This window comes from Eretmochelys imbricata, chromosome 7 (assembly GCF_965152235.1).
Source record: "Eretmochelys imbricata isolate rEreImb1 chromosome 7, rEreImb1.hap1, whole genome shotgun sequence".
Lineage (NCBI taxonomy): Eukaryota > Metazoa > Chordata > Testudines > Cheloniidae > Eretmochelys > Eretmochelys imbricata.
The window spans coordinates 85,350,485-85,363,631 of NC_135578.1; the positions used below are offsets into that span (position 1 = coordinate 85,350,485).

General features: G+C 39.7%; 1 protein-coding gene across 7 annotated transcripts in view; it reads right to left on the reverse strand.

Annotated features, from left to right (window-relative positions):
• Window positions 1-5,459: 5,459 nt before the first annotated feature.
• MICU1 (mitochondrial calcium uptake 1) overlaps window positions 5,460-13,147 on the reverse strand; it is a 216,743-nt gene continuing 209,055 nt past the window's right edge. For all 7 annotated transcript variants that reach the window (XM_077822075.1, XM_077822074.1, XM_077822070.1 and 4 more), the window contains one exon: window positions 5,460-6,786. In XM_077822075.1, coding sequence (XP_077678201.1) covers window positions 6,626-6,786 — 161 coding nt within the window. In that variant the 3' untranslated portion in view covers window positions 5,460-6,625. The remainder of the gene's footprint in view (window positions 6,787-13,147) is intronic.

Sequence of the window (13,147 nt, forward strand, 5' to 3'; positions counted from 1 at the left end):
AGCCATTAATCACCTCTCAGTCATCTTTTTGATAGGCTAAACAGATTGAGCTCTAGTCTCTCCTTGCAAGGCATTTTCTCCAGCCCTTGAATAATTTTTGTGGCTCTTTCCTAAATCCTCTCCAATTTTTCAACATTTTAAAAATGCAGACACCAAAACTGTACATAGTAGTCCAGGATTGGTGTTGCCAGTGCCATACAAGGAGTTAAAATCCTGTACACTACTTCCCTGTTTATACGTATAAGGATCGCATTAGCCCTTTTGGCCACAGTATGGGACTGGAAGTGAGGATCTTCCATTTTGCCAGTTAGAGAGACCTTTAAAGAATGCTAAAGTGGGTCATTGCCCTTATCTGATCAAGAAAATAGTAACAAAAGCATTTTGTCACTAGACAACTTGTCATTTATTTTATTCACTGTGTTTAAGCTAAAGAGCATGGATCTCTTCCTAAGTATCTGCATAATCACACTTCTGTACCAACTGATAGATTACCTTCCTTATAGAAATGAGTGGGCACAAAGGCAAATCAACACTGGCCACCCTTTACTCTATTTAATTTACTTCATTAATATTACCAAAAATATATTGTCATGTCGTGTACACTATCCCTCAATGCACCACAGAACTGTACATGTTTCTTTTGTTTGGTCATGTTCTATGTGGTCAACTAAATAATTAAAGTGGTTTAATTAGGACTGTATGTATTGATTGGTTGCATGCAACGTCAATGGCAACTACAAGCATATTTGAAAGAAATGACAGTCTTGTGTTACTCTGAAATCTTTATCTCCTTATATAATAAAGACATCAGCTCCACACTATCAGACAAAGCATAAAACATTAAGCCACATCTAGGATTTCGCCTGGGGTGCAATCTGATTGAAAAGACAAAAAACTACGTATTTATCCCAACTAAATGTCTAGTTAGTTTTTGTTAACAGAACAAGCTCTTTCAGGCTGAATTATAGTGAGTAACAAGCATTAATCAGCCCTCATTATCTTTCTATTACGTAAATGCTCTATGAGGCAATTTTGTTTTGAACGCACAATACTAAAAACATTTAATATTACTCATGTCTCTGAATATATATTTTTAGAAGTGAGCAAACTGATTGCATTTGCTTCATTTAACTTGTTTGTAATATAGCAAAGCTTTCCTGTTCTTTTACACTGATGTTTTGTAGAGTAGAAAATGCTCTATCGCACTGCATACTATGATTTATATTGTATTTTAATTGTTACATCCAAGTTTTAGTTATGTTTTGGGGTTTTCTTTGTGTTTAGTCACTCCAATGAATATACTCATAGGAGAAAACTTTTCCCCTCGTAATTCCCATAATGTTTGTGCAGTAAAATAGCCTCTTTGTTTGTTCATGTTGTTCATAATTCCTACTTATATGCTTGGAACTTGTAAGTATACTCAGCAACTGTTTGAGACCCAGGCAGTTCAAGGGGGGCCTTGATTTAGCATTACCCCAAAATATCATTCATCTTATTTAACGTGAACTGTTTAACAAGTATAGAAGGATGTGTAGGGTTGGGATTTTTTTTGGATTGTGAAAATAATGAAATTAGTATTTTAGAAGGTGGGGGAGGGGGTGCTCAAAATATTTTTGCTTAGGGCTTCCAGTGAGTAGCACTGCCCTCTGCTGGTTATATATTTGCCTCTGGACTGAACATCTCTTGGCCAAAGGGTTATGGAATTCAGCCCTTTTCAAAAGTGATTGAAACCTCATTTCCTAAGTTCTAGGACACATTTTAAATGTATAACTGTTTTTGGGACACAAACATTCTGGCCGAGAGGTGTTAAATCATTTATTACTTTTCACTCTTATCTGTAACTCTGGCACGGATTTATGACATAGACAAGGTAATATGGGGCAAAAGGCAAAGGCTCCATGACTCACATTCAAAAGAAAATTGAACTGCAAGGACTAAAACAAGGTCTCCCAGATTCACTGCTCCTTCAAGTTTGAAATCAGTTTGGGCTGCTTTAACTCTCTTTGCACAGCAGATGGCAGAATTGTTCTTTTAGCTACAGGACTAGTTTTACCTTTAATGTCCTGACTGAAGAAAACCTTTAGCTGCTGTGGAGATTTGTTTTCTTTTCATACTTTTATCTTATGCAATCTGCACCTGGCACTGTAGAAGCCACTTGTAGCAATGGCTTTTTTAAAGCCATTTGCTAGTGAGGTCTCAAGCACCGAAACTGCCAGGCCTCCCTTCTGGGTCAACACCAAGCACCCAAGGTAGATGAGTTTTCACCCAATCCTTCACCCTGGGGTTGCCACTGATCCCTACTTTTCTTATTACTCCACTTTTCTCCCACATTTTGTCTTAGAATGTGAGTATCCTGCACTGTATGGTTATACTGTAATGCCTGTTTGCTTAATTGTTTTATATTAAATAAAATCTTCAATTGTGTCACTCATGTTGCTCACAGTCCTCCATTAAATTAAATGATCTATAACTACCCTGGAGGCTTGACCCTTAAAGAAGTCAGTTTGGTTTTATGCCTTATTTTAACCATTTAATTGGGAACACGTAAAACAAAGGTTAGAGGCAGCTGAGCTCCAGAACTTCAGACAATTATTCTTCACTGCTCTAGCAAGTCACTGCTTCTTTTAGGAACCCAGCTTGCTTTCTTCATCCAGGCAGGGACTGCGAAAGAATGCATCTATCAAATTAAAAAAAAAAAAAAGTCCTAAAAGTCTCTCCTGCTCCATGTGTCATTCATTTAGTGGGTTTACGTCCAATTCAGTTCAAAAGGGGCACATACGAAACAAACGGCCGTATGGAATTTAGGAGAAATATGTGTGCTCTAGCCTTTAGGAATGAGTGGATCCCATACATGTTAACCATTTGGAGGACACATTGAAACAGTTCCACGAGTGAGCAGCGGTGGCTAGTGTCTGCACATTCTTTCCTCCCATCCCTATGCTTACTCTGAGTAGGAAGCATAACCGGAGATTCTGCTGCAATTTTTAGAAAACAATGCCCACCTCTATGGATTTTAGTTTTAGTCTTCTTACCTCAGCTCTCTCTTTATGCCTTCTTCTGCAGAGGATCTCATCCTACAGAAACTAGCCCTGGAGTGCTGAAGCGTGGACAAGTGCATGGTATGACATAGAAAGGTGGCCCAATTTTGGGACCCTGTACTTTGTTTCCAGCTTCAATAAGGTCCATCCTATTATCTCCTGTCCCTCTTGGCTATTAAAACCTATGGCTCACACATAGGACCTATTATTAGCAGAAAGTGTCATTTCCTCTCTTCAGGACAGTAGGGTCACAGCATCTTTTAAACAAGCAACTGTTTGTTTCTTGATCAAGAGTCTATCTTGACACTGGGATTCCTGCTTACTATCACTCAGTTCACCAATCTCCCTTGTGAGAAGATTATAGAGAAGGTGGCATCAAAGCAACTCAGTACCTGGAGTCCTCAGGTTTTCTCAACTTCATCAGTCCAGCTTTAGAGCTGGGTGCGGCAGAGACTGCACTGGTCTCAGTCAACGACCTTCTGACAGTGGATAAAAATAGAGTGCTCATGCTTGTGTTTAGAACTTTCAGCTGCCTTTGTGACCACTGCGCAGCTTAAACAGCTGCAGATGGCTCTGCTCTTTTGTCTCCGAGAGGAGCCAAACTAGTATTGGATGATTGTTTGGCTGTCCTGAAGTATCTTGCATGTGGTTCTTTCTTTTGCTTTAAATTCATCTGCTTTCGATTGCTCGACGCACCCAGGAATGTGTTTGTTGGAGCAGAAAATCCAAAATGGAGGACAGGATAACTACTGCAAATGATTAGGCTAGCTAACTCTCAGTAGAATCGGAGCTTTGCAATTCATACTTGTCATGCATTGTTCTTCATATTCACAGTAGAGGCTTTTTGATGAATTCAGTTCTGTAGCGGGCTTTAATATGCACTTAGTTTTGTTTAAAAAGGAAAAACAAAGGGACTGGTGAAGTTCTCAGAGTAGGTTTCACAGCTGTCGAAGATCGCTGGTTGATAAGTTTATACACAGAGTGGGTAGACCAGAGGCAGCATCAGCATCGTAAGTTCCCCTCCCCTCTCTGCTGGAAAGACTAGGAGTAAGCAAGTAGTTGTCTTCATGCCCATTCAGTCCTTGGTTTCTTGGTGGAAACTAGCAACTACGAAGCCAGTTATGATGTGGATTCCTTTTGATATCAACACCTTTCACAAAGACAACTGAATACCCATGAGAAGGTGGTGACTTTCAATAACTGCAAAAAAAATTAGTAAAAATAAATTTAAAAGACTTTGAAAACTACTACCATTTTCACAGTAGAAGGCAGTGTAGAGCTGAGACAATGGACATGAAAATAGATGTCTGTGTGTTGTTGCCATGTTAGTCCCAGGATGTGAGAGACAAGATGGGGGAGGTAAAATCTTTTATTGTACCAACTTCTGTTGGTGAAAGAGAGAAGCTTTCAAGCTCCACAGAGCTCTTCTTCAGATCACCTGAGCTCTGTGGAGCTCTCTCTCTCATGAAAATAGATTACATTAATGCTCTAGAATTAGGATTTGTTAAGTGAATTAGGAGCACCGTAATACTCAGTCATGCAATGTGGTTGGGATTTGATGGTTTACAATCTATTGCTTCACATACTTGATGTGAGCGTAGAGAGGAGCTATATCTTTTTATCTGACAACAACTTGGACTTGTACATGCTAAGTTGCTAAATTATTTGCACCCATGACTCATTAAAAAAAAAAATAAAAAAATGAAAAAACACCTTTCATGTGAAACTGTTGAAACCTGGTGGGAGTGGAAAAGTTTTCTTGTCAATCCAGACAAGATGCTAAATCTTGGTCCTGAGGTTCTAGGGCCTTTGGAAAAGGATGAAACGGTTTCTTCTGAGACCTTAACAGAACAACAAGCCCAGGAACTAATAAGAAGTTTTCATGATGTGTTTTCGTCAGCCTCAGGAAAAACTGTATTTCCCATCATACTTGTACTAACCCAGAGGTAAAGCCAGTAAGGAAGACTGACTGGGTGCTAGAAAAAATGCAGGAAGCAATTGCATGGGAAGTTTGAGAGATGCTCAAATTAGGTATTACAAAGGTGTCTCAAAGTGATTGGTACAGCCCTGTTGTACTGGTGCCCAAACCTGATGGGACAATCCATTTCTGTCTTGATTTCCATTGGGTGAAATAATGCTATTTCCCATCTGGATGCATACTTCATGCCACACATAGGCAAGTTATTAGATTAGCTAGGGAATGCTAAATATTTAACAATGTCAGACTTAGAGTTGAAGTGTGGAGGTGAAAGGGGGAAGGTAAGCTTTCTAATCAATGCACTTTAGGGTACACTGTGTGTTATCAGATTTTTTGCTAAACACTGGCCACGTAAAACTTCAGTCAACAGATCCTTTCAAAACAACAAGCACATTTACCGGTGAGTGAGGACAATATACAGAATTCCACTCTCCAGACGTCTCTAAAACGGATGCTTTGTGTTTTCTCCTTTTACATTTAGTAGGAGTTTATTTTAGAGAGAGTTCAGATTTTTGTTGACTTTCTGCCAATAAAGTCAAATGTGACAAAGCCATGAGGCTTCCCATAAACACAGATGAAAGATGAGCATTTGCTTTTGTTGTGAACCAATGTAATTAAAGTAATATTTTACAATGTTGAAGCATTCAGTAAATAGCAGCTTTAAAGCCAGTACCCCATACAGAAGGACAATCTCACAGGGGGAGGAGCCCCCTATTAAAAAGAGAATTACAAAGAGCATATATGTTAGGTTGCTTATGCAAGGCAGGGTTCTTCTGAGGGAGGAGAAAGGTGGGAAAAAATTAAGCCATTTTAAAACTCCTTATATCCAAGGCAGTAACTAAGCCTCAGACAGCCCCCTGCTTGACCAGGCATATCCCTATTTCACACCACACCTGCAAGATAAGAAATCCAACTGGGAAAAACAAACAGTCCTATAGAAGAAAGTTCTGTGGCATTCTTCTCACCCTTGCTGGACCCTTCTGTCCTTAATCTTACGGACAGCTTCTGTAATAAACAAAGGTTGCTATTGTTTTCTGTAAACCCAGCTCTTTTCAAAAGCTCATTCTAAACACACTTTTTTGTAAATAGTGCTTAAAATCTAAACTAAAAATCATTCAGGAGCAAAAGACTAGGATTTGCTACTAGTAGATTTGCTAGGCATTTCTGTCCCACTGCTTGACACATATGGGACTGTTCCGACCAATATTGTTCTCTGAAGCTATCCATATTCAATTCTACATAAAATCCTGGTTTTGTTGGACACTGGAGCATACTATGGAGATGAAGCTGGTGGCTGCAATACACAGAACTAATTATTTTTGTAATTTTCCTGAGAGATTAATATTAAACAGGCATCAGCAGTGGAAAAATTAAAGGAGAAGATACAGTAGGCTCCAATTTCTGTTCTGGTGTTTGGAAAAACTCCAGTTGTTAATAGTCTGTGTCCTCTGGGTGGTTTTTTTCTAGTTCAGCGTAACAATCATTCAGTAGATTTCTGTGTGAAGAGTATTCATCTGCAGAGCATCTGACAATGGTACATTCTGCAGGAGCAGTACAGATTTATGGCCCCCAATAACATATGTTAACCAGGTTCTTCCATTTGCTGCAGTTATTGTTTGGGCATGGCAAAGTCCCAAGCTGTCTCCTGTGCGCATTTCCACATTGCCCTCATGAGTCGTGTAAATCCCATGTCTTTGGGCTTCTCCAAACCTCTCATAAGTCGCTGCTTCATAATGGCAACAAACTCCTTGTTACTCAACTCTCCATTCCCTAAGGGAAGAGGGGAAAAAATGTTCATTAACCTGAAAGTACAGAAATAAAAGGCCCAGAAATCTTTGGAGGGCAGTACCAAAAGCTTGCTTTCCTTTAGAGAAGAAAAAGAGACTGGTTCATGTTTTGCTTTAGTCTCCTGACAGGTGAGGCCATGAAAAGTGCTGGTACAACGTACAAATTTTACATTATATTTGAAGTTAAAGTTTTTGATTAAAACGGACACTTCAGAGTTTCCTGCTGACAGCCACTGTATGGCTGGCGTCACAGTAGCACTGCTTTTCAGCACGATGGCATCTCCCTGCAGGAAGCTTGGAAATAGCAAATTGTAAATTAACTTCAATTTCATATGCAATTCACTTTTTACAAAATGTGAAAAATGCTTCTCCCCATCAGATCATTTCAGGACAATCAGCTGAGCAAAATGATTGCAGATTTAATTTTGACAGTATTATTATATCACCAATTACAATTCTGCATCTTTTCCGGACAAGGCCCAATTACTAATTGAAACAATGACTGCTTTTATCAAAATGTTTACTTTGTGATTCACTGCAATCAGGAGCTCTGTGACACATTGGTCTTAAATCAAAATGCGTGACAGGTTCAACGACTTAGTTTCCAAAGACCCAAGTATTGTCATAGCAACGAGGAAAATTTCATATTTTGGTCAGATGTTTAATGTTGACATTGGTGAGATTCAGAGGCAGCAAAAGTCTTTGACATTGCAATGCAGCCCCATCTGTGATCATTTACAATTTGGCAGATTTTTTTTTTTCACCTATGTCAAGCAGCTGACTGTTTCTTGGAGCAGCTAGTCCTCGAACCCACGAGGGGAGAGGCAATTCTTGATATAGTCCTAACTGGCACACAGGATCTGGTCCAAGAGGTGAACCACTCAGTAACAGTGATGAGGATGTAATTAAATTTACCATTCTTGTAGGGAGGAAAATTCCAAAGAAACCCACCACAGCAGCATTTAATGTCACAAGGAGAACTACGCAAAAAATGAGGAAGCTAGTTAAACAGAAATTAAAAGGAACAGTCACAAGAGAGAAATGCCTGCAAGCGGCATGGAAACATTTTAAAATCACCATAATAAGAGGCTCAAATTAAATGTGTATCCCAAATAAGAAAAAAATCAGTAAGAGGACTAAACAAAATGCCACTATGGCTAAATAACAGAGTACAAGAGGGGATTAGAGACAAAAAGACATTCTTTAAAAATTGGAAGTCAAATCTGACCAAGGAATATAGAAAGGAGCATAAACTCTGCCAAGTATAATTAGGCAGTCCAAAAAAGAATGTGAAGAGCAACTAGCAAAAGAGACAAACTAACAGCAAAAAAAAATTTTTTTTTACGTATATCAGAACCAGGATGCCTGCCAATCAGTGGGACCACTGGACTACTGAGGTACTACAGGAGCACTCAAGGAAGACCAGGCTGTTGTGGAGAAGCTAAATGAATCATTTGCATGAGTCTTCACTGCAGAGGATGTGAGGAAGGTTCCCACCCCGGAGCCATTCTTTTTAGGTGACAAATCTGAGGAACTGTCCCAGACTGAGGTGTCAATAGATGAGGTTTTGGAACTAATTGATAAATTAAACAGCAATGAGTCATCAGGACTAGATGGTGACCCAAGAGTTCTGAAGGAACTCAAATATGAAATTGCAGAATTACTAACTCTGCTATATAACCTATTGCTTAAATCAGCCTCCGTACCAAATGACTGGCAGATAGCTAATGTGATGCTGATTTTTAAACAAGGTTCCACAGATGATCCTGGCAATTACAGGCCAGTACGCCTAACTTCAGTACCAGGCAAACTGGTTGAAACTATAGTAAAGAACAGAATTATCAGACACATAGATGAACATGATATGTTGGGGGAAAAGTCAACATGTTTTTTGTAAAGGGAAATCATGCCTTACCAATCTATAAGAATTATCTGAGGGTGTCAACAAACATGTGGACAAAGGTGATCCAGGGGATATAGTCCATTTGGACTTTCAGAAAGCCTCTGACAATGACCCTCAACAAAGGCTCCTAAGCAAAGTAAGAAGTCGTGGGATAAGAGAGAAGTTCCTCTCATGGTTAAAAGACAGGAAATGGTCAGTTTTCACAGTGAGAGGGAGGCAAATAGTGGGATCTGTACTGGGACCTGTGCTGTTCAACATATTCTTAAATGAACTGGAAAAAGGGGTAAAACAATGAAGTGGCAAAGTTTGCAGACAATACAAAATTACTCAAAATAGTTAAGTCCAAAACTCACTGCGAAGAGTTACAAAGGGCTCTCTCTAAACTACTATGATAAGAGTTTTACTTAAACTGACTAACACAATGAAACCTTGAGTCCAATCTGCAACTCCAAACTCATCCTGCACTACCGAACCTAGGTATTGCACCATAGACAGAACTGGCATTTGGGATCTCAGACGGAAAAATGAACATGGAGAAATCTACCAAGATGAGAGACTTATCAAGGGAGATACAGAAAATACTCAAAAAAGAATAATCACAACAAAGCTGAATGTTTATAAAGTTAGAGGTGGAGCTGGGGGTATTGTGAACATGGAAATTCTTGAGGGGACTTTTTTGCACTGAAGTAATTTAGAAAGCATGCCAGGTTTTGAAACAGATATATTATGTTTTAAAAAACTTCCTAGACTTGGAGTCATTTTGGCAAGTTTTATTCCACAGCTAATTTTTATGGGTAATTTATAATCCCTGGGATTTTTAATGAAAATACTGACAGACTCTGAAGGGACTATTCCCAATCAGATTCAAAGACACAACATGATGAATTGCCTTTGTCTTCCAATGAATTGGAACGTATCCAGGTCTCTGAAATCCCTTTCTAGTTTACTATCAATTTTGTAGGCATATGTTTGTTTCCCCAAGACCACTTGACAAGGAAAGAAGAAAGGATTCCTGACAGTTCTATGCCCAGTGCTTCTTCCTGCTTCGTGTCTGTCATTTAGACTCTTGCTTAAGAGACAACCTGTCTCTTCCTAATTGTATCATTGCTACAGAGTTTGTCCCCTGCCCACTCTTCATGTAAATCAAGAAATACTCCAAGGAAGCAAAGCTTTGAGATCATCCTGATTTTAAAAGCCCTAGCAAACACTGTCTTCGTTTTAAATAATCTGGCCAGAGATATTTCAACCAATTTCCTGTGGCTTTATTGGTGCACTGGGCAGAGGGGCCCAATAAAATCCACTGTGCAGGATATTATTCATTCAGACTGGTTTTAAGAGGCTTGAAAACTGAAGGCTTTTTGGAAATATAACTCTCTGAACAAAGCCCTCCCATGTTCTTTCTGCACTTTGTGTACATACATAAAAGGAACTAGAAAACCCCCATAATTATTCTTAAAAACAGGGTCTCATTGCTAACTTTATTTTCTGCTCTTTGTGCTGATTTAGAACAATCCTTTTCTCTATCTGCAGTCCAGTTCTTAATCCAGTATTGCCATCTTTAGCTTCTATGTTATCTGATAAAAAAGCAACCACGTAACTACTTCCAATATGAAACTGTGGAGTCTCATTTAAGACCACATTTAAGGTTAAGTATCCTTTTCTAACCACTCCCTCCCCTCCTCCCTCAGCCACCGTCAGGACTTGCTACCATGTTAAAAAAAATGTCAGCAGTTTCATTCCTTAACCCATATTTAGAAAAGTCTGTATTCATGGGCTAAATTAAACTGAAGAGATCTGTCTGCTTTTATGCTATGTTCCTATATTTGAAGAGATTTCTCTAACAGAACAGTCTTTTCTTCTAAAGATTTGGTATCAAAACAGTCAACAGAATCTCCTCTGAGAGTATGCAAATTGAGACCATTTCAATTCACTCTAATTACAGATCAAAATATCTGGCTTGCAGATCCAACCAGGAATCGCTATTGAACTACTTAGGAAAAAAGTGATTCAAACTTCTTTCACCAAAAAGGGACAAGGAAGAATATGAAGCTGGAAGCAAGAGGGGAAATAAATGTACACAATTGCAAAGATGCATTTATCATTTAATCAACAGTGAACACAAAACTATCTATGTGCATACACACAGTATCAGAGGATAGACCGCATATCAAAATGGGTGAGATGACAGCCCTGCTGGATATCTTTACATAGTGTGACGGGGCAAGGCCAGATGGCTATAGAAAAGTAGTGGGAGACAAATATATTAGCGGCAGGCTAAACAAATCCCTGTTACCAGGATAAGTAAATGGCAGCTGCTCCAGGTCAATTAAGACACCTGGGGCCAATTAAGATCTTTCCAGAAGGCAGGGAAGATAGCTAGGTTGATTGGGACACCTGAAGCCAATTAGGGGCTGGCTGAAACTAGTTAAAAGCCTCCCAGTTAGTCAGCTGGCCACATGTGTCAGGAGCTGTAGGAAGCTGTGCTGTTGGAGGAACTAAGCAGTACAAATCATATCAGGCGCAAGAAAGGAGGCCCCTGAGGTAACAGTGAAGGAGATATTGAGTGGGGGGCTGCTATGGGGAAGTGGCCCAGGGAATTGTACACGTCCTACTTCCAAAAAGTCAGCTACCACAGCTGCTACTATTATGGTCCCTGGGCAGGAGCCCGGAGCAAAGGGCAGGCCAGAGCTCCCCCACCCCTCCCTGATTAATCACTGAAAATGGGAGACAACCGAGACTGTGCAAGGGAGAGTTACTTCTCCTCACCTTCCTTGCTGGCTTATGATTAAAATGGCTCAGTAGGCTGTGACCTTGCCTCTAGAGAGAGAAGGGCTATGTGGAGGGTCACAGTGAACCTCTCAGGCTAGCGAAATCCGCCAGAAAGCACGGGACCACTGAGACAAGGACAGAGCTTTGTCACAGTAGTGAGTACATTTACCCCTTTGAGGACACAATGGACCTACTGTATATTAAAAGAAAACATAAGCAAAAAATGACGAGCCATTAGTCTACCAATATTTAAAACAGAAGCACCTGATTTATCACTGAATACACTAGATAACTAGCGATACGGTAAATTCTCCTAGGTTATGTTCTTGGCTCTGCCAATGATTTGCCCTGTTGATTTAGGCAAATACTTAACTCAGTTTCCTTGGATATAAAATAAGGATAACAACTCATTTATTATTATGTACCTCAGAGAAATACTATGACAATTGGTGTTTACAAAGTACTCTGAAGATATAAAATGCCATTTAAGTGATAATTACAGGAGAAAGATATGTTTTGTGACAGTGCTGTCAAGAAGCTGGAGTGATGTTATGAGTTGGCTAATCAGCTTCTCCAGTTCAGCAGTGGCATTTCATAAGAACATAAAAATGGCCATACTGTGTCAGACCAATGGTCCATCTATCCCAGTATCCTGTCTTCTGATAGGGGCCAAAGCCAGATGCTGCAGAGGGAATGAACAGAACAGGTAATCATCAAGTGATCCATCCCATCACCTATTCCCAGCTTCTGGCATGATTTCCTGCCATGATGTCACAGAAAAGTGTAATGTCACAGGAGGATAGGCTGGTTAAACAAAGTACCCAATATACTCACTGAAGGGCAGTTACTGAACTTCCATATTCAGAGTTACAGTGCTTGAAGTAGCCAATCTCACTAGTATCATTACAAAGTGCATTAAGTTCTGGCTCGTCGTACATTATGCTGACACAATCACTGTGACTCTGTAGTTAAGTATATTCACTTTCACAATGTAAGTGTGATTAACACTCATTGCTTACTCCACAAAATGCCATTGCACAGAGGATGCTCTTGGTTTGCCTGGTCCAATTATTACCAGAGTGTAATGTTTCACTTGAATGTCTGAAGGCATGGCATGTATACTGCAGTTTTGAATGTTTCTGCTACTGTTCACAGAGGACATCATCCAGCCCTGAGTTTCTGTCCACAACGGAAAAATTAAACTAGTTAGTGGGATACTGAAAAATCACCACAGCTGGAATAAAATCCTTATATATGAGATCTGCAAAACCTAGTTTAGCATTAGAGATTATGGTTCTTAGTTTCTTTAACTGAACTTTGGTTCTGCTGTGTAGGGGACACAGTGCATCTACTCGCTGAGCTGGCCATTGAGTTAACCAAAAATTGTTAATTCAGCATCCCTGCTGGAGGAGTTTGGATCTCTTCAACTTCCATTTTTCAGCTCCCACTTTTGAGACCTGCACTGCAGTCATCATCCTATATGGCTGGAGACACTTCTGAGCTCAGTAATTTTCCTCCTTAATCAACCTGAGATTGCTTTTGAATGACAAGAGCAGGCCAGAAAGAGCAAACTACTGGGAATAAATTCCAGGCTTCTTGCATGGCAATGCACATTGCTACCATTAATTAGCAAGTGTTTGTACAGAGCTGTAAATATAAAGTACCATGTTAG